Source organism: Dendropsophus ebraccatus, chromosome 5, assembly GCF_027789765.1.
Source record: "Dendropsophus ebraccatus isolate aDenEbr1 chromosome 5, aDenEbr1.pat, whole genome shotgun sequence".
NCBI classification, from domain to species: Eukaryota; Metazoa; Chordata; class Amphibia; order Anura; family Hylidae; genus Dendropsophus; species Dendropsophus ebraccatus.
Window position 1 is genome coordinate 128,881,815 of NC_091458.1, and position 19,007 is coordinate 128,900,821.

Consider the following 19,007-nt stretch of genomic DNA (forward strand, 5'->3'; position numbering starts at 1 on the left):
ATAAAGCTCTAAGGTTGTCTGGAAAACATGAATACAGCCAATGACTATATCCATGTTTTCCACATAGCCTTAGGGCTTTATCCAACTTCAGCAGCCACCGCTAATCAAATACCGAACGATCGGGTTCGGATGGACTCGAGCATGCTCCAGGTTCGCTCATCTCTAGTAGTAACCCAAGAAAGATGGACAAATTTTCCTGAGGTGTGTATTATTTTGTAAATACTGTATATCTCCATTTGCATTTAACGTCATTGTCTGATCACATATAATAGCTAATGTGCTGATTAGTGGGACGTTAAAATAACACACAACGCACAAATTTAATAAATAAACAAAATAAAATGAACACATAATCCACTTGTCCCCAACTGGAATCAATGTAGAAAATAAATGATTTACTATTGCTGTGTGTGTAATGACACCGACCATAAAATAATCACATAATTTAACCATAATTTCACAGTTAGATAAATGCAAACTGCCATTTATTTTGTTAAATGTGGACGAAACAATATGGGCCAAAATTTTCCACTAACTTGAAGTGTCGCTCTCATTATGAAAAAACATGTCAAAAGTTTTGTTTGAATCTCTACGGCACATTAATGACATTGACATTAAAGGGGTTGTCCGGCGATAAAAAATTATTCACAGAATAACACACATTACAAAGTTATACAACTAGCTCTGAATGCCGCGTCATCAGCCGCTCAGCCGCGATTGGCTGAGCACAGTTATGCTCAGCCAATCGCGGCTGAGCTTCGGATGACGCTGCAGAGGGCGGCCGGCACTCGGGAAGATCCACTGGCCTCCCGAAGAAGACGTCACTGCTGACGATCGGAGACCGTGGACGACACGAGATGCGGTGAGTATAATGCACCACACTTCCGGGTCTAGAGTGGGTGGGGGGAAACACGGGGAAGGGGGCCATTCACAGACATAACATACATTACAAAGTTGTATAACTTTGTAATGTGTGTTATTCTGTGAATAATTTTTTATCGCCGGACAACCCCTTTAATGTCATAACAGTACTGCGGAGATTCAAACATTGCTGGGTGGGGAAACAATCCAGGACAGGAATTCACTGTCTGTATAGTCCGCAAAATTTAGACGTATGAATGCAGCCTAAGGCTGGGTTCACACTACGTATATTTCAGTCAGCATTGTGGTCCTCATATTTCAACCAAAACCAGGAGTGGATTGAAAACACAGAAAGGCTCTGTTCACACAATGTTGAAATTGAGTGGATGGACGCCATTTAATGGCAAATATTTGCTGTTATTTTAGAACAACGGCTGTTATATTGAAATAATGGCAGTTATTTACTGTTATATGGCGGCCATCCACTCAATTTCAACATTGTGTGAACAGAGCGTTTCTGTGTTTTCAATCCACTCCTGGTTTTGGTTGCAATATGAGGACCACAATACTGACTGAAATATACGTAGTGTGAACCCAGCCTAAGGGTATATTCACACGGGCGGGCTCGCAGCGAGATTCTCGCTGCGAGCCCGGCAGGTCCTGGCAGTTCCCATACACTACATACTTGCTGCGGTCTAAACGACCGCAGCGAGTATGTAATTATACCGCCCTTAACCCCTTCTGCTCCCCCGCTGTGTATATACTTTACCTGTCCTCGCTGCACGGGTCCGGCGTCCTGCTCTCCTGTCCGGCCAATCAGTGTGTTGCCCAGCCGCAGCCACTGATTGGCCGGGCGGGAGAGCAGGACGCCGGACCCGTGCAGCGAGGACAGGTAAAGTATATACACAGCGGGGGAGCAGAAGGGGTTAAGGGCGGTATAATTACATACTCGCTGCGGTCGTTTAGACCGCAGCAAGTATGTAGTGTATGGGAACTGCCAGGACCTGCGGGGCTCGCAGCGAGAATCTCGCTGCGAGCCCGTCCGTGTGAATATACCCTAAAGGTGTGTTTACACTAATAGATTTATCTAACAGATTCTGAAAGCCTGCTTTAACCATAGTACACACACACACACACACACACACAGCCTGCTGCAGCCATAGCACACACATACAGCCTGCTTCAACCATAGTGCACACACACACACACACAGAGCCTGCTGCAGCCATAGCATACATGCACAGCCTGCTGTAGCCATAGCATACACATACACACACAGCCTGCTGCAGCCATAGCGCGCGCGCGCGCGCGCACACACACACACACACACACACACACACACACACACACACACACACACACACAGCCTGCTGCAGCCATAGCACACTGAAGAGAAGCACACACAGTCTTCTCCCAGAGAGAAAACGCCACACTGATAACACAGGTAACTGCTACACTACTTATGGCTTCTCCTCCTCCTCTATATTACACAGGATATCTTCATATTACACTGCTGCTCTTATTCTTACTATTTATTTATAAAGAGCCCTTGATTCCAGAGTGCTATACATGCAATAGGGGTTAACAAACAGGATCATTACAAGATCAAAAACACATTATATGAGTAAGATAAATGGCAAACTGGTGCATGAGCAGAGACAACCCTGCCCGCCTGGGCTTATATACAATCATCCAGTATCCAAGAAGAGAACAGCACAGATCTCCCCCCACACAATGGACTCTTCCAGCTCAGAAACAAGCTGCCAAATAGTGATCGACAACTTTTCCCGAACACCCTTATCTAATATACCAGTGCTTTATTACTGATATATGATATAAACTAAATGTATGTGATAAAGTGTTTTTCTGGATGTTATAAATAAGGGGCTTAGACTTATAGAACATAAACTATATGAATTAGGAACATTTATAAAATCCGTATGAGAATTCAAATTTTGAAATATTTTTTTTTAAAGCTTGAGTCAGTACATTCTTTCTGACTCCACAGCCCTGCTTTTTACCCCCTTAAGTACCTAATCATATTACTACACCTTTATCTAAGTACAGCTAATGTCATGTAATAAGGCTTCTATAAAGGCAGTTTTTCTAAATGCATTCATACTTTAACTCTCCAGGGATTATGGCAAAGTTCCTGCAAGCACGCAGAAGACCAGGTATACAGAAGAAGCGGAAACAATGGACTGTAAAGAAGGCAGCAGGCTCCAGTTCTAAAGCTGAAGAGTGAGCATGTTATCTAATCTGTATTAAATACTGGGATTGGTCTATATGTATGGGGCACTATATGGTGATCTATCTATACAAAAAGATATAACACCACAGCACTCTTAGGGAAAAGATGTGTGGGTGCCAACAGTCACACCAAATTGTGTCTAAATATACTTGCAAATAGGACCGTGAAAATAATATGATTTATTGACCAATGGATCAAGCAGATACAAGTATCTGTAAAGTATATCTTATCTTTCTATCATTACAATTTAAAGCGACTATAACTTCGGTTATATCAATTTAAGTTTTTAATAAGAATAGACTTGGGGATGCCGGTGCCGGTCTATTCCCAGGCACTGGCCCAACCTGAAGCACTGGAGGCAGGCCTGCCCACCCCCATTGTGACAAAACCCCTCCCCTTTGTGATACTGCTGTATTACAATCAATGGAGCCACATCACAGGAGGTAGGGGGTAAAGTTATACAAATCACCAATATACAATTATTACGGGAAATGCTTATAAAGTGCTTTTTTTTACTTCCTGGATAAAATGGTGATGTCACGACCCGACTCCCAGAGCTGTGCGGGCTGTGGCTGCTGGAGAGGATGATGGCAGGGGGACACTGAGGGACACAGGGCACTGGAGGGACACTGAGCATCCCTCTGCCATCATCCTCTCCAGGAGTCACAGCCCGCACAGCTCTGGGAGTCAGGTCGTGACATCACCATATTATCCAGGAAGTGACATCACCTTGTTATCCAGGAAGTGAAGCCTTGATGCAGTAGTAAGTGCAGGGAAAAGAAGCACTTTATGTGCATTTCCTGTAATACGTGTATATTGGTGATTTGTATAACTTATGGGGGGCAATACAACACTTTATTAAAATTTTATTGCCGGACTTCTCCTTTAACCTCTTAACGACGCATGACGGGTATACCCGTCATGCGGACGTTAAGAGTAAACAGAGAGCGGTCAGCGCGCGGTCCCCGGTTGCTATGTGCAACCAGGGACCGCGTGTATTAGCCGGCGCGGCCGATCGCAGCGGCTGGCTAATTAACTATTCAAATGCCGCTGTCAAAGCTGACAGCTGCATTTGAATAGCAGCTGTGCCCCCTCTCCCTGGTGTCCAGTGGGGGATCTCCCCCCCGCGATGCGATCGCGGAGGGGAGATCCGTTCTAATGAGCCGGCCGGGGCTCAGTGTCGGAATGACGCTGATCCAGGCACGGCAATCTATTCAGATGGTCTGCTGCAGACCATTATAATAGAGCACCAATCTGATGGATCATTGCTCTATTATATACACAGGATTGATCTCAATGGGAGATCAGTGCTGTGTATATAGAAGTCCCCCAGGGGGCTTCATATTACTGTAAGGGAAAGTTTAAAAAAAGTGTTTTTATTAATAAAAAATCCCCTCCACTAATAAAAGTCTGAATCACCCCCCCCCCCCCTTTTCCCATTTTACAAATAAAAATAAATAAATAAATAAACATGTTTGCTATCGCCGCGTGCGTAATCGCCCGAACTATTAATTAATCACATTCCTGATCTCACACGGTAAACGGTTTAAGCGCATCAAATCCAGAAAAAATGTAATATAAAGCGATCAAAAAGTCGCATATGCGCAATCAAGGTACCGATAGAAAGAACACATCATGGCGCAAAAAATGACACCTGACACAGCCCCATAGACCAAAGGATAAAAGCGCTATAAGCCTGGGAATACAGCGATTTTAAGGAACGTATATTTGTTAACAATGGTTTGAATTTTTTACAGGCCATCAGATACAATAAAAGTTATACATGTTACATATCGTTATAATCGTAATGACTTTAGAAACATATATAACAACTAAGTTTTTCCATAGGACACACGGCGTAAAAATGAAGCCCCCCCCCAAAGAAAAATAATTGCGTTTTTTTTTCAATTTCACTGCGCATATAATTTTTTTCTGGTTTCGCAGCATATTTTATGGAAAAATTCAGCCTGTCATTGCGAAGTACAATTAGTGACACAAAAAATAAGTGCTCATGTGGGTCTGTAGGTGTAAAATGCAAGTGCTATGGCCTTTTAAGCACATGGAGGAAAAAATGAAAACGCAAAAATTAGAGTTAGCACGGTCCTTAAAGGGTTAAAGCCTTGTACATGATGGTACATTCGCTTTAAGGGCCTTTTATGTGGGACAGTTATCGACCAGGAGTGTTCCTAGAAACGCTACTTTGGCCGATAATCGGCTTGTGTGAAAGTGACAGCGTTCAGCTGAGGAGTAGGCAAACGCCTGTTCCTCGTCTGATGGGGTCTTTGGAGGCGGCTATCAAATTTATCACTATTGGCCGCACATCTTCCTGTGATACAAGGATCTTTTGTGCAGCATGGCCGCTTGTTTTGTTGTGCCGTGTAGAGGCACCGCAAAAGAGCGCTGATCTCGCTGATCGGCCTTTGTTTGTGGCTGACAGATCTTTCAGTGTAAAAGGACCCTTAGACATTGATACCTGTTTGCTGTATACATTAATATTTACTGAATATACTTCTTGTTTACAGGGTAACGGTCCAGACAGAGAGGTGGTATTCGGGTTTGATGCAGCCTCTATGGCTTAGCATACACAATATAAGACATGTAATGAGTTCCATTGTGAAAGCCTTGGTATCTTTATGTTTGTGGAGCCATAACGGTGTAAAACAGGTATGTGAACTTAAAGATACTTTGTTGCTGTAGTTGTTCGCAAATATAAGATGGCAGCTATTTTTACCGACTCCCAATAACGTACCTATTCAGCTCAACAGCACAGAGTTGTTTTTTTCAATGGGAATAATAAAAGTGGTTGTCCACTAGTATGTTAAAGGAGAAGTCTGGTGAAAATTTTTATTAAAGTATTGTATTGCCCCCCAAAAGTTATACAAATCACCAATATACACTTATTATGGGAAATGCTTATGAAGTGCTTTTTTCCCCTACACTTACTACTGCATCAAGGCTTCACTCCCTGGATAAAATGGTGATGTCACGACCCAACTCCCAGAGCTGTGCGGGCTGTGGCTGCTGGAGAGGATGATGGCAGAGGGATGCTCAGTGTCCCCCTGCCATTATCCTGTCCAGCAGCCACAGCCCGCACAGCTCTGGGAGTCGGGTTGTGACATCACCATGTTATCCAGGAAGTGACATCACCATGTTATCCAGGAAGTGACGCCTTGATGCAGTAGTAAGTGCAGGGAAAAAAGCACTTTATGTGCATTTCCCATAATAAGTGTATATTGGTGATTTGTATAACTTTTGGGGAGCAATACAATAATTTAATAAAAAGAATTTGCTGGACTTCTCCTTTAACTATAATTACCTGCAGACAATGTTATAAAGTAACAGACCGACCATTACTAAACTTTCAAATCCAGCAGAAATGCTCTGGTGGTCCTGCTGGTCTATATTTACTTGCCCTGCAACAATATTCCCCAAAATCAAACACATGAGCCACATAAGCAATTTGTTAGAAAATAATTTCACAAAGTTTATTAAAGACAAAAATTTGTTACATAAATACATATACAGTGGTGCCTTGGATTAAGAGCATAATTCGTTCCGGGACCGTGCTTGTAATCCAAATCCACTCTTATACCAAAGCAAATTTTTCCATAAGAAATCATTGAAATGTAGACAATTGGTTCCACACCCCAAAAATCATTTTATAATCATAGCAGCAGTGTGTATAGCTGAGTGTGAGTGCAAGCACATTATAGCAGCAATGTGTATAGCTGAGTGTGAGTGCAAGCACATTATAGCAGGAATGGAGAGGATTGGAAACACAAGGACTGATAGAGACTGCAGGGAGCCTGAAGGAATGAGCAGGGCAGATGTGGACACAGTATAGCAGCACTCTCTGTCCAGGAAGAGAGGGGTTAAAGCTATAAAGAGATTACCCCCACAGTCCTGTCCCCTGATGCAAGCCCCAGCCTGAAGTGGATCTGCTATAAATTGGAAGGTGAGAGAGACTTCCTGGGTCAGAGTACTGTGCTGCAGACCCCGCTATGCAGGCCATGCCCCTCCCCCACTCACGCTCCCACCCAATACCAGGAGCTCTTAAACCAAAGCAATGCTCTTAAACCAAGTCACAATTTTGAAAAACTGTGAGCTCTTCTTGCAAAACGCTCTTAAACCAAGTTACTCTTAAACCAAGGTACCACTGTACTTAATAGTAAAATATGGAGGCAGGACAAAACACCCAGCAAGGGAAGAGGAACTGCACGGCATCTGAATAAAAGTCTATCCTGTACACACTCTAGCCAATGAGATTCATACGAACCAAATGCGATAGCTTAGTGCAGAAATAAAAATGCTCAGAGGCAGAGTGTGTAGAACATGTCCCACATAATCCAGGACTAATCATAGAAATAAAGAAAGATACAGATGCATGGATAGCAGTCCAGATAGAATGTCCCGATAAACACAAGTGCAGATTACATCGGGGAAAAATCTCTAGACCTAACTAAGCATGCAGCATGTAGAAGAGGTTAACACTCAAAAAAAAAATAAAATAAATAAAGCTGGAAGTGGCCGAGTAATTATTAAAGTGCAGAAAACGCTGTGCAATAGTCTTACCCAAGAAACACCCCAATGCACGTTTCAGGTCAGGCCCTTCGCGCGTCTCCGCCCGTGTCATAGACCCCATTCTATGCACAGGCGGATTCCTTCCTCCGTCTAAAGAATGAACTTGATCATTCTTTGGACGGAGGAAGGAATCCGCCCGTGCATAGAATGGAGTCTATGAGAGGGATAGAGATGCATCATAGAGATATGTCCAAAAGTTTTAATCTCCGAAAAAGAGTCGGACTTATAATCATTTTACACCTCATTTCCTATTAGGGCAGTTTGGTGAAGTTGTGATTTTGTATTAGCATTTACTCCATATCCTAAATAGTTCACATCTTTGAATTCTAGATACTACATTACAACCAATTAATCTATCCATTGATGTCAATTCTGCATTTACTACTTTGTAATTATTTCCTTTCAGCCACTAATTTTTCTTAAAAATGCCATTGTGCCAACTTACATCTACCATCGCCAACAACGCACATTGAAACGCCGCTTGCATAAACTTGAAGTTGAGGTTCTAAAGCTGCAGCTGACACTTCAGGTGAGCATGTAAAACATCTGTTTTTCACCCAGAAGATGAGCAGAAGATCTATTTACAGAAAGTGGCGTTAGTTTGATATGTGTGTTTTACTGTTTATTTTTGTGTTCATTTTCTATCAGACTAAAGACACCAGTTCAGGTTTATCAGGAAGCGTCCACTGCTGCAGTTGTCAGCAGGCCAAGACTTTACCTTCTGAAAAAGAATCTAAGGTGGAAACAGTAAAAGCAGGTCTCTTGCCTTCTGTACCACCTCCACCTCCTCCTCCTCCCCCTCCACCACCACCCCCTCCACCACCAAGTTTTCCACTTGAAAAACGTCTGCCGGCTTTGAAAAAAGTGACAAGCACTCGACCACCAAAGGTTAGATACATTTTTAATTAAGTTAAATAAAGATTATACTTGGGAGTATGCAAATCTTACTGGGTTTTGGTGTTTTAAATATTAATTCTTGTATGACCAAGATTTTTAATTTTATGTTCCTATGTGAAAACATAACTTTTATGTGACAGGCACTGCCTTCAAACCAAGAAGGACCCATTCAGATAACCCTTAAGGATCTTCTTAACGTCAAATTAAGAAAGACCAATGACAATACAGATAAACAAAAAGTAAGTTTTATAGGGTTAAAGGGGTTGTCCGGTCTTTAGTCATAATTAAAGAAAGGTAGAAGAAGAAAAGGGATAGCATTTACCAAACTTTTGTGCAAATGGTAGATTTTATTTCTTCTCTGCAGCCATGATAATATCTTGAAAGGGATGCCAGTAGCTTCCCAAACCGGTTACAGCTATTTTGTGTGGTCCAAGTGCGCTTCCTCAGACCTGAGGATCTGAGGAAGTGTGCTTGGTCTATGTGAAACAGTGGTAACCAGTTTGGGAAGGCAAATTTGCATGGCAGCATGAATGTTTTGAAGAAGATAACAGAAGCAGACAATGGGCGGCCTAGAATCTGGCTTAAAAGGGGTTATCCAGCATTAGAAAAACATGGCCACTTTTCTTCCACTGTCTCCAGTTTGGGTGTTGGTTTTGCAACTCGGTACCATTGAAGTAAATGGAACTTAATTGCAAACCACATCTGATCTGGAGACGAGTCCTGTTGTCTCTAGAAGAAAGTGGCCGTGTTTTTTTAACACTGGATAAGATTATGGATAACTTTTATCTTCTTAATTGAAATTAACAGCAGTGATAACAAAGGCACCTGCTCTGCTGTGGCCCCATTTGGTAGCTCTGCCCCCCTCCGGTCCCCTGTTACTTTACCTAATAGTCTCCCCTGTTACTGTACCTGATAGTGGTCCCTGTCCCCTGTTGCTGAACCTGATCTTCACCTTTGTTAGCGTACCTAATTGCCACTTTTGTTACTATACCAGATTGTTACGAGAAAACAATGTCAGAATCACTTGGATAAGGTTAGGTTTTATTAAGTGATTAATACATAATAACACATTTTTATATTATGATGAATTGATATATGGTTTCTGTTCCATTTTATAAGGCAATAAATAGAAGGCATTGCATTCCACTGATCACAGCATCAGAACTACAGGGCGTCAAACTAAAGATTTCATCTAGGCTGCCACCAAAGCGTCTCACAAATATTTTTAAGTAAGTTGCTGAATTGGAATATGCTCACAGCTAAACTTTTACCACTTACTGATACAATGGCATCATTTTTCTTTATTTATACAGAGAAAAATCTAAAAGCCCATTAGATGTCAGGCAACGTCTAAGAAAGGTCAACATGGAAAGGTAAGCCTCAGAAGGGTAATGAATACAGACTATTGTATTAAACTTGTTAAAGGGAACCTGTCATCACTTTTACACTGGATGAACCGCAAGTCATTCACTCCTCCAGCTTTAATTAATAGAACTCTACCTGTTTGGTTATAGGGAGAGATCTTTCAATCAAGGCTGGTGGGGCGAGCAAAAGACACCAGGGACACCCAATGGTTTATGGTGCATTCCACTTTAGGACTCAGTGCAGTATTAAAGTGACACACACACACACACACACACACACACACACACACACACACACACACACCCTTTGGGAAGGTGCAGTTTTCAGCACCATTAGCTAGTGTCTGCTGCACATTGCCAAAATACCCTTGTCAAAAGTGTCCTCGTCTTCTTTGGTGCAAAAAGGCTTTTAATCATCAGTGGACACTGTCAGCAAGGCGGGGGTTCCCCGCTCCCTGTCTCAGTCAGACCCTTGCTGCATTAGGATCAACAACATCACATGGGGGGGGGGGGATTGATTATAGTCACCAGACCGATGATTAAAAGCCTTTTTGCACCTAAAGAAGAAACCTTTGACAAAATTATTTTGAGAACTTGCAGCAGACACACTAACCTCTCAGTAAATCAGATGAATCTGCCATATGCAGACTCTGAAATCTACACTAGCTAGCACGTGTAAATTACGATAAATAAGGTCTTCTCCGTGCCTTGCCACGCCCTTCTGCCCACCAATCAGGCAAGCAGGGGGTGTACCTTGGCAAAAAGGCGCATATTTGTGCGCAAACTGCTGACTGTTTTCTCTCAGGGGTGACAATCTGTCCAGGTTATGTGGAAACGATGTGACGGTGGATTACAAGATACAGCTCTGATACACATACTGTCACTGCTAGGCATCTGTGTGACTTTGTATGTCCAGGAAAGCTGTTCATTGAGTAGAAGTTAGCAATGGAATTTCCGATTAAATCTTAGCAGACAGAAATGATAAAACCCATATAGAACGAATACAAAAATATGTTGGAACATTATATTACTTTTTTATTATAAGGGACTAGAAAAACCTTGCTGCATCTTATTGATGTAGTGTCACTGCAGAGCACCCAATGAATATACATAAGGAGGGGCAGATCGGTGCTCTGAGGGCTGCAGTTACACCCCCAGTGCACCAGACCACCTAATTTACATATTCAAGGGAAGATTGCAAGAAAACAGCGCTGAGGATGAAGGTAAGAAAATTACCTTCATCCTCGGCATTACATGCCTAATTGGAACATAACAGCAGATAAGTGTTCCTTTCATCTGACCTTTCAGTACCCTCCTTCTTCTTCTCCATTTTTTTCTTAGTATTATAAATTCATCTTATTTTTTTCAGGAGTCCAGGAGGAACCCCACTATATGAGAGAGAAAACAAAGAAAATGGTACTGGGCTGACACCATTAATGACAAAAGCTTTAAGGCGGAAATTCCAGGCAAGTCTGTTATTTCAGTTAAAGATGTAGCAAAGCTGAATTTATTTTTTACCATTGATAACCGTAAGTAATGTCTTGATGTCTATCTGTTATGTCTATGTAAGTACATACATTTGCCGATGTCCATGCAACCCTTTTACTTGAACCCCCTCCTGCTGCTGCACTGTAAATTAACGTCGCTGCAGGCTCAGGCAAATGTTAATTTACAATCCCCCATGACACAGGCACAGAAGCTGCCCCTGTTTCATCTGCGGCGGGTTCTGGCTGCCAGTGATGGCCAGGAAACCTATAGACACTGTAGTCAGCACAATCACAGCATTTATAGGGTAACCATCTGTGTTCTGTGAAGTGATAGCAGAGCCCTGATGGTAGCCATGGAAACCGGATGCCTCAGGCTACGGAGGCCAGCGGGAAGGAAGGGAGGGAGGCAAGGCTAGCGTGCCAAGGCGCATGGCCGTGCGCTCTGCCCCCTCACCTCACTCCCCTGCCACTGTTACAAGATTATAACAGCGGCAGGGGACAGAGAAGATGGGGCAGAGCTATGGACATCAGCTTATGGAATCATTATGATCCCATAAGCTGATGTCCAAAAATGACCTGGGCATTGAGGAATCAATGACCTATGGTTGTGAAAGGGTTAAATATCAGTCGGCACTCCATCTCTTATTACACGGAGAGATGGAGGATTATAGCCTGTCTATGGCAGAGCGGCGTTCGCAGAGGAGTGCACGCCCTTTCATTCACAGTGTGAACATACCTTAATAGGGCCTTAAGACCTGGGAACAAATGATCATTCATCTGTACAGTGTTTAAGATTAGAGTGGGTTTGATTTTTATGTCCTTTTTAAGTCTAAAATAAAATAACTTTTTTTTTTAATTTTATAGCTCGCTCACCCAAAAAGTCCATCACCGCTGCGAAGGTCCCCAGTGAACCCTGGTCTCGATTACACTCGCTAGAAGTGCAAAGTTATGAATGGAGTCTGTAATAGAACATCACTGTGTTCGCATCAGAACTAGAGTTAAAGTGCACTAAATGTGTTTTCCCAACTTTCTATGAAAATGATGACACACTTATTTAACTGGAAATTGTATTGGAAGAAGCCACTAATGTAGGGCTAGCTGCACACTGCGGTTTAACATATACATTAAAAAGGGGGGGGGGGGAAGATATAATAACGTATGGTATGCTGCTGTATGCCCTCCTGCAGAATTTGTTTCCCTTAGACTTATGTTATATACATCTTTCTCTACGTTAAAATAAACCATACTGAGACAGGAAACGCAGTGTGAACCGAGCCTTAGATGTATTCTTAATATTGAGGAAACCACTATTGTATTTTGTATCACAGTTCATTCACTTAGGTCTATTTGTGCAGATACACCGTGTCCCAGATTTATTATTCTGGTAGCAACCAATCAAAGCTCGGCTTCAGAATAAAATGTGATTGGTTGCTAGCTGTGTCTGATATTTGTCCCAGCCGGATGGATACCGCTGGCCCAATGTTTAAATGTTCCAAGTCACATGTGTGCATACAAAACAGGAGTATAATGGAGCTGGTCCTCGGTTAAACACTGTTGTATCACAAGCGTTGGGCTTCTCATGTAGTGGCACATTACCATTATAGTGGTTACTGGATAAGAATGGTGTTTTTTTTTCATGTGTGCTTTTTTATATCACTCAGTTTTATACAACAATGTATAATGCTATTTGAACAACAAATGCACCATCTGTTATAATGGGTTCATTGTTGGTGTTTCGCACACATGACTCGTGTTTCTTTGCTCTGATAAGCTGATACCAAATACTGGTGGGGATATTGTTCTTAATTTGCACATTTTTTATGTTTTTTTTATGTTCATTTTATCTGTGCTGTATTTCTATGTATTATCTACTGTTTCACATAATGATTTTAGAATGTTCAGTTAACTTTCCATTTCAATGCCCAGTAAGTATTGCATAACTAAACTTGGCGCATATATATATATATATATATATATATATATATATATATATATATATATATATACATACATACCATTTCTGTGGTTGTTATCTGGGCAGAACACAGTATGCCAGTCAAATACAAAGCTCATATAGTGCAAACCCATGGGCAGGATAATACATTATATATTATCCTCCTGCCCATGGGGTTGCACTGTATGAGCTCTGTATTTGACTGGCATACTGTGTTCTGCCCAGATAACAACCACAGAAATGGAAGGGTTTGCAACACTTATGTCATACAGCTCATATGCTTAATATCTTGTACTGCTGCGATAATGCTGCTCTGTCAGGGTCTAAACTGTAATGTCTTCTTGGCTACCCAACTATCTGCTGCTTTTGTTCCTGCAGAACTGAAGGGAATTAGCAAGCCAAAAAAACAACTAAACTGAAGTTTACACAGTCACCTCCCATAGAGGTCAAAGTGTTACTGTCACTGTAAAAGAAACTTTTTACTCTTTTGATTAGTTGGGTTGAGGGTGTTCAGACCCCTACTGAACGCTAGATAGAGCCTGAAGAAACATGCGGCGAAGCACTTCAGTCCCCTGCTCACTGCTTTCCCCTTCTTAATGCAATACAGGCTCCATAGACTAACTATAGAACCAGACATCTATAACAAGATGTGTGAGCTCTTAGCTGTCTGTGTGAACTGTCATATGTTCTTAGAATGACAGTAAAGCTTTTAATGTGAGTTGTTTGGACAGTATAGCCCCCTAGCTCAGTGGCCAGGGTGCCCTTGATCTCAAGGTAGATGCAGGTCCCCGAGATGGGACCAACATTTATCATATATTTATGGCATATCTAGTGAACATGCCATAAATGTCCAGATTTAATATTTGTCTTTTTTTTTTTTTTTTTTACATGATCACAGCACAATAGAGCATCCATTGCTGGCATGGAGCTAGCATTATTAAAGTAAATACATTGCCACATTTGTAATACAAAGAGCCTTTCCTTTCAAAATAAGACATGACCAGCACATATTAGCCCTTGAGTTGTACTTCTGCCAATGTTTATACTATTACCCAGATGTTTTTTATGTTTAGACAACCTATATAGCTTTCTTTAGCGCTCACATAGATTTTGTTAACCATCAGGACACCGCTGAGGCCACTGTTTTTTTTTGTTTGTGTGTTGTTGTTTTTTTTCTATTTACCTGCACCCTAAGCACAGAAAACCTTCTCCTGAATACCACTTTGTTTCATTTAGTTCTACCACCTTATATGTTTGAAAATGCATGTACTTAGCTGGCTAAGAACAAGCATAATTACTACTTTTTTTGCTTTATGTTGTCTGTTATACATGGCCAGGATTTTCCATCCTATAAGTTTACATTAAAGCTCATAACTGTCTATGGGCCTATATTGTGTCCTGACATCTCTCCCATGTGCCGAGGCATTATGGAGTTTGAGTTTCTACAGTGAGTGCCACAATGACTGTTGTCTTCCTCTCGTACAAACATTTTTTTCATAGAGGTTGTCTGTTTATGCTTTTGAGTTAAAGGAAAGAAATACTATGTTCATAAATGCAGATACTGTATATTTAGTCAAACTCAGTTTGTTAAAATATGGTATGTTTTATATATTTAAATAAAGCATTTTGAAAAATGTGAATGTTTTGGACAATTAATATGAAATATATTTCATTACTGGTCTGTACCTATAGCCACGCTACATGTGTCTCCATGGTTACAGACTACAAACAAATCCTGTGTAGTCTCACGCTGGGTTCACACTATGTATATTTGAGGCTGTATTTGGTCCTCATGTCAGGTCCTCATAGCAACCAAAACAAGGAGTGGATTGAAAACACAGAAAGGCTCTGTCCACATAATGTTGAAATTGAGTGGATGTCCGCTATATAACGGTAAATAACTTCCATTATTTCAATACAACAGCTGTTGTTTTAAAATAACAGCACATATTTGCGATTAAATGACGGCGATCCACTCAATTACAACATTATGTGAACAGAGCCTTTCTGTGTTTTCAATCCACTCCTTGTTTTGGTTGCTATACAGCCTCAAACATACAGCCTCAAATATACATAGTGTGAACCCGGCCTGATTCTGCAGTCATGTGTTATTTCTAGAGATGAGCGATATGCCAATTTTTAGCGAACGATGAACGACGATTTGAGAACATGCTGAGAGATCAAAATGAACGATTTCTCGATCGTTGCTTGATCGTTTGCTATGTTTACATGGAACGATTATCGCTTGAATGCGATCGTTATAGCGAAAATTCGAACGATAATCATTCCGTATAAACGCAGCATAAGAGACCTGTAAAATAAGATTGGTCTTTTAAAGAGGAGCTGTCACTACTAAACAGTTGGAAATCAGGAGTCTCACCTAATTGATGCTGCCACCTGGTTTTCAGCAGTGCGTGTGCTACAGTTGTAACCCCCTGCAGCCAATATGCTAATGCTAGCCACCGGGCCATGAAAGCTAGTAATTCAGTACTGTCAGGGTTAACAGGCAGCCTGTGACTGTTGTTTACATTCAAAGCAACTTATTAATTTACTATTGTTTTCAAATGTGCACAGATCACTCACTGCAGTCATCCCTCTTTCTTCTCTGGAAATTCTGAAGTTCACATGTAAGATATGATACGTCAACATAACCTTAAGGCTATGTTCACACTACGTATAGAGACCGGCCGGGTCACGGAACTTAAGTATCGGCCGGATGATCTTCCCGGCCGCAGAGCGCATGGTGAAGCGAGCGGCCGGAGCCGCTCTCTTCATTGTGTGAACTGACAGGGTTTCCTATGGCGCAATTCATTGAATTGCAGCCGCAGAAAACTGACATGTCAGTTCTTTGCGGCCCCGCATGGGATCCCAGCCGGAGCGTATACGATGTGTATACGCTCCGGCCGGGATCCCATTGAAAATAAGGCATTGTTCCGATGGCAACAACGGCCATTCTTTTAGGTAGTGTGAACATAGCCTAAGGGTACATTCACACAGGCGGATCCGCAGCAGATTTAACACTGTGAATTCGCTGTGATTTACATCCTGCTGCTAGTATGTATGTGACAGCGCCATTAATCCCCGCATGCTAGAACATATTTTACCTCTTCCCCCACTTCGGAGGCTCCCGGAGTCTTCACTTCCTGATCAGCCAATCAGTGGCTGCGGCGGGGCAGCCACAGCCACAGATTGGCTGAATGGGAAGTGAAGACGCTAGGAGCCTCCAAAGCAAGCCGGAGCAGGGAAGAGGTAAAGTATGCTCCGGCAGGCGGGGGTTAATGGCGCTGTCACATACATACTAGCAGCAGGATGTAAATCCCACTGTGAGTATGTATCCTCATTGAAAGTCACTGGCATAGGATCCGCAGCGGATTTTGATGTGGAGAAGTCCAGCAAAAATTGAAGTATTGTATTGCCCCCCAAAAGTTATACAAATCCCCAATATACACTTATTATGGGAAATGCCTATAAAGTGCTTTTTTTCCCTGCACTTACTACTGCATCAAGGCTTCACTTCCTGGATAACATGGTGATGTCACGACCTGACTCCCAGAGCTGTGCGGGCTGTGACTGCTGGAGAGGATGATGGCAGAGGGACACTGAGAGACACTGAGCATCCTTCTGCCATCTTTAATAAAAAATTTCACCGGACTTCTCCTTTAAATTACAGTGAGCTTCCTCCTCCTTCCAGTGATGTGAAGTAGGGGTTGGCTTTTAGGATGAGCACCTTAGATAAGCCAGCCAGGAGCCACAGCTGTCTCTCTCTTGTATTGAATTGACACTGATGTGATGGTAGTGACTGACTGCTGTGATCATGTGACATGGATATTTGTGTTATTATAGAAGCAGGGTAAACAGAGACGGCTGAGGACAGGCAGCAAGTAGCAGTTGTACATTACTGCCCCCTTTACACCATTTATTCTCCTCCCCCAGTAGGTAGGTCTCCCTGGGTCCCTCATTCACAGTGACGCACAACCCAAAAAAACCCAGAACCTGGCCAAAAGAGGTTTGGTGCTGGTCTTGGTCCTGACAGCTTCAGACCTTCAGGACCTGCTGGGATATGTATTTTTCCCTACAGCTTGGAGGTAGGACATATTACATACAGGTGATTATTTGCAGGACAGGCCAATGTCGCCCTCTGTAATAAGAGATCAGACAATTACCTACTGTCGTGGAAAACGTGGATACAGCTATAGGCTGGGTTCACACTACGTATATTTCAGTCAGTATTGTGGTCCTCATATTGCAACCAAAACCAGGAGTGGATTGAATACACAGAAAGGCTCTGTTCACACAATGTTGAAATTGAGTGGATGGTCGTCATTTAATGGCAAATATTTGCTGGTATTTTAAAACAATGGCTGTTATATTGAAATAATGGCAGTTATTTCAGATATATCTGAAATCGAAAATATATATTGACAGGTTCGCTCAACGCTAGTAATAGCCTACCTTGTATGGGAAGTCAGTAGCAAGTATAGTGTTGCACTACCGGCCGCAGCACGCACCTTGCAAGGAGTACATGGGGCAAGTTTTACTTTGATTTAAAGCGACTCTGTACCCAAAATCTGTCCCCACCAAACCACTTTTACCTTCAGATAGCTGCTTTTAATCCAAGATCTGTCCTGGGGTCCGTTCGGCAGGTGATGCAGTTATTGTCCTAAAAAACAACTTTCAAACTTGCAGCCCAGTGCCCAAAGTATCTGTGCCCTAACTTTGCACCTCCCCTCCGTCCCTCCTCCCCACCCTCTTCATGATTAAGAATGCCACTGGAACATTTTCTCCATGCTGAACATTGCACAGGTGCTTAACGAACCAGCCCATGTGCCGGGCTAACACAGATGTTGAATAGGAGACAATTTGCCTAGAGCATTCCTAATGATGAGAAGGGTGGGGAGGAAGGACAGAGAGGGTGTGCCAGCCTAATGGTGCGTTTACACAGACAGATTTATCTGACAGAGTTTGGAAGCCAAAGCCAGGAATGGATTTGAGAAGAGAAGAAATCTCAGTCTTTCCTTTATGATCTGTTCTCTTTTTATAGTCTGTTCCTGATTTTGGCTTCAAAAATCTGGCAGATAAGTCTCTCTGTGTAAACGCACCATTATGCATACACAATCTAGGCCACGCCCGTTGGGCATGCCCCAAAAGTAGTTTTTTAGAACAATAACTGCATCACCTGCTGAACGGACCCCAGGACAGATCTTGTATTAGAAGCAGCTATCTGAAGGTACAAGTGGTTTGGGGGGTCAGATTGTAGATACAGAGTCGCTTTAACTCCTATAGTCATCCAACCAGCTCATTGGCAATGGGTTAAGAACCATCATCCAAACCTATTCTCCTCTTAGAACTGTGGAAAACCTCTCCGGATGGGTAAGCAACAAGGTAGGTGATGTGGTAAGGCAGACGACCATATATATTAGACTTAACATACAAGTGTATGAATATCGATCAAGTCTTATTCTGTGCAAAGTGGTGGAATTGTGCAAGTTTTTTTTTTTTTTTTTTTACAGTGCTGACCTTAAAAATATGTTCAATTGCAGTTATGGAATTACATTGGCACCAGTGATAATGCCCATCAGTGCCCATCTCTTGATAATGCCAACTTGACCAGT

At 42.2% G+C, this 19,007-nt stretch overlaps 1 protein-coding gene across 5 annotated transcripts in view; it reads left to right on the plus strand.

Moving 5' to 3' along the window:
* PRR11 (proline rich 11) overlaps positions 1-13,460 on the plus strand; it is a 44,055-nt gene extending 30,595 nt beyond the window's left edge. For 3 of the 5 annotated variants that reach the window (XM_069971229.1, XM_069971228.1, XM_069971231.1), the window contains 10 exons: positions 2,997-3,102; positions 5,635-5,776; positions 8,100-8,222; positions 8,342-8,581; positions 8,731-8,829; positions 9,585-9,623; positions 9,710-9,819; positions 9,904-9,963; positions 11,324-11,420; positions 12,306-13,460. In XM_069971229.1, coding sequence (XP_069827330.1) covers positions 3,002-3,102; positions 5,635-5,776; positions 8,100-8,222; positions 8,342-8,581; positions 8,731-8,829; positions 9,585-9,623; positions 9,710-9,819; positions 9,904-9,963; positions 11,324-11,420; positions 12,306-12,377 — 1,083 coding nt within the window. In that variant the 5' untranslated portion in view covers positions 2,997-3,001 and the 3' untranslated portion in view covers positions 12,378-13,460. Of the gene's footprint in view, positions 1-780; positions 863-2,996; positions 3,103-5,634; positions 5,777-8,099; positions 8,223-8,341; positions 8,582-8,730; positions 8,830-9,584; positions 9,624-9,709; positions 9,820-9,903; positions 9,964-11,323; positions 11,421-12,305 lie in introns of those variants that run through there. The other 2 variants (XM_069971230.1, XM_069971232.1) reach the window with 2 other exon arrangements.
* Positions 13,461-19,007: the final 5,547 nt, after the last annotated feature.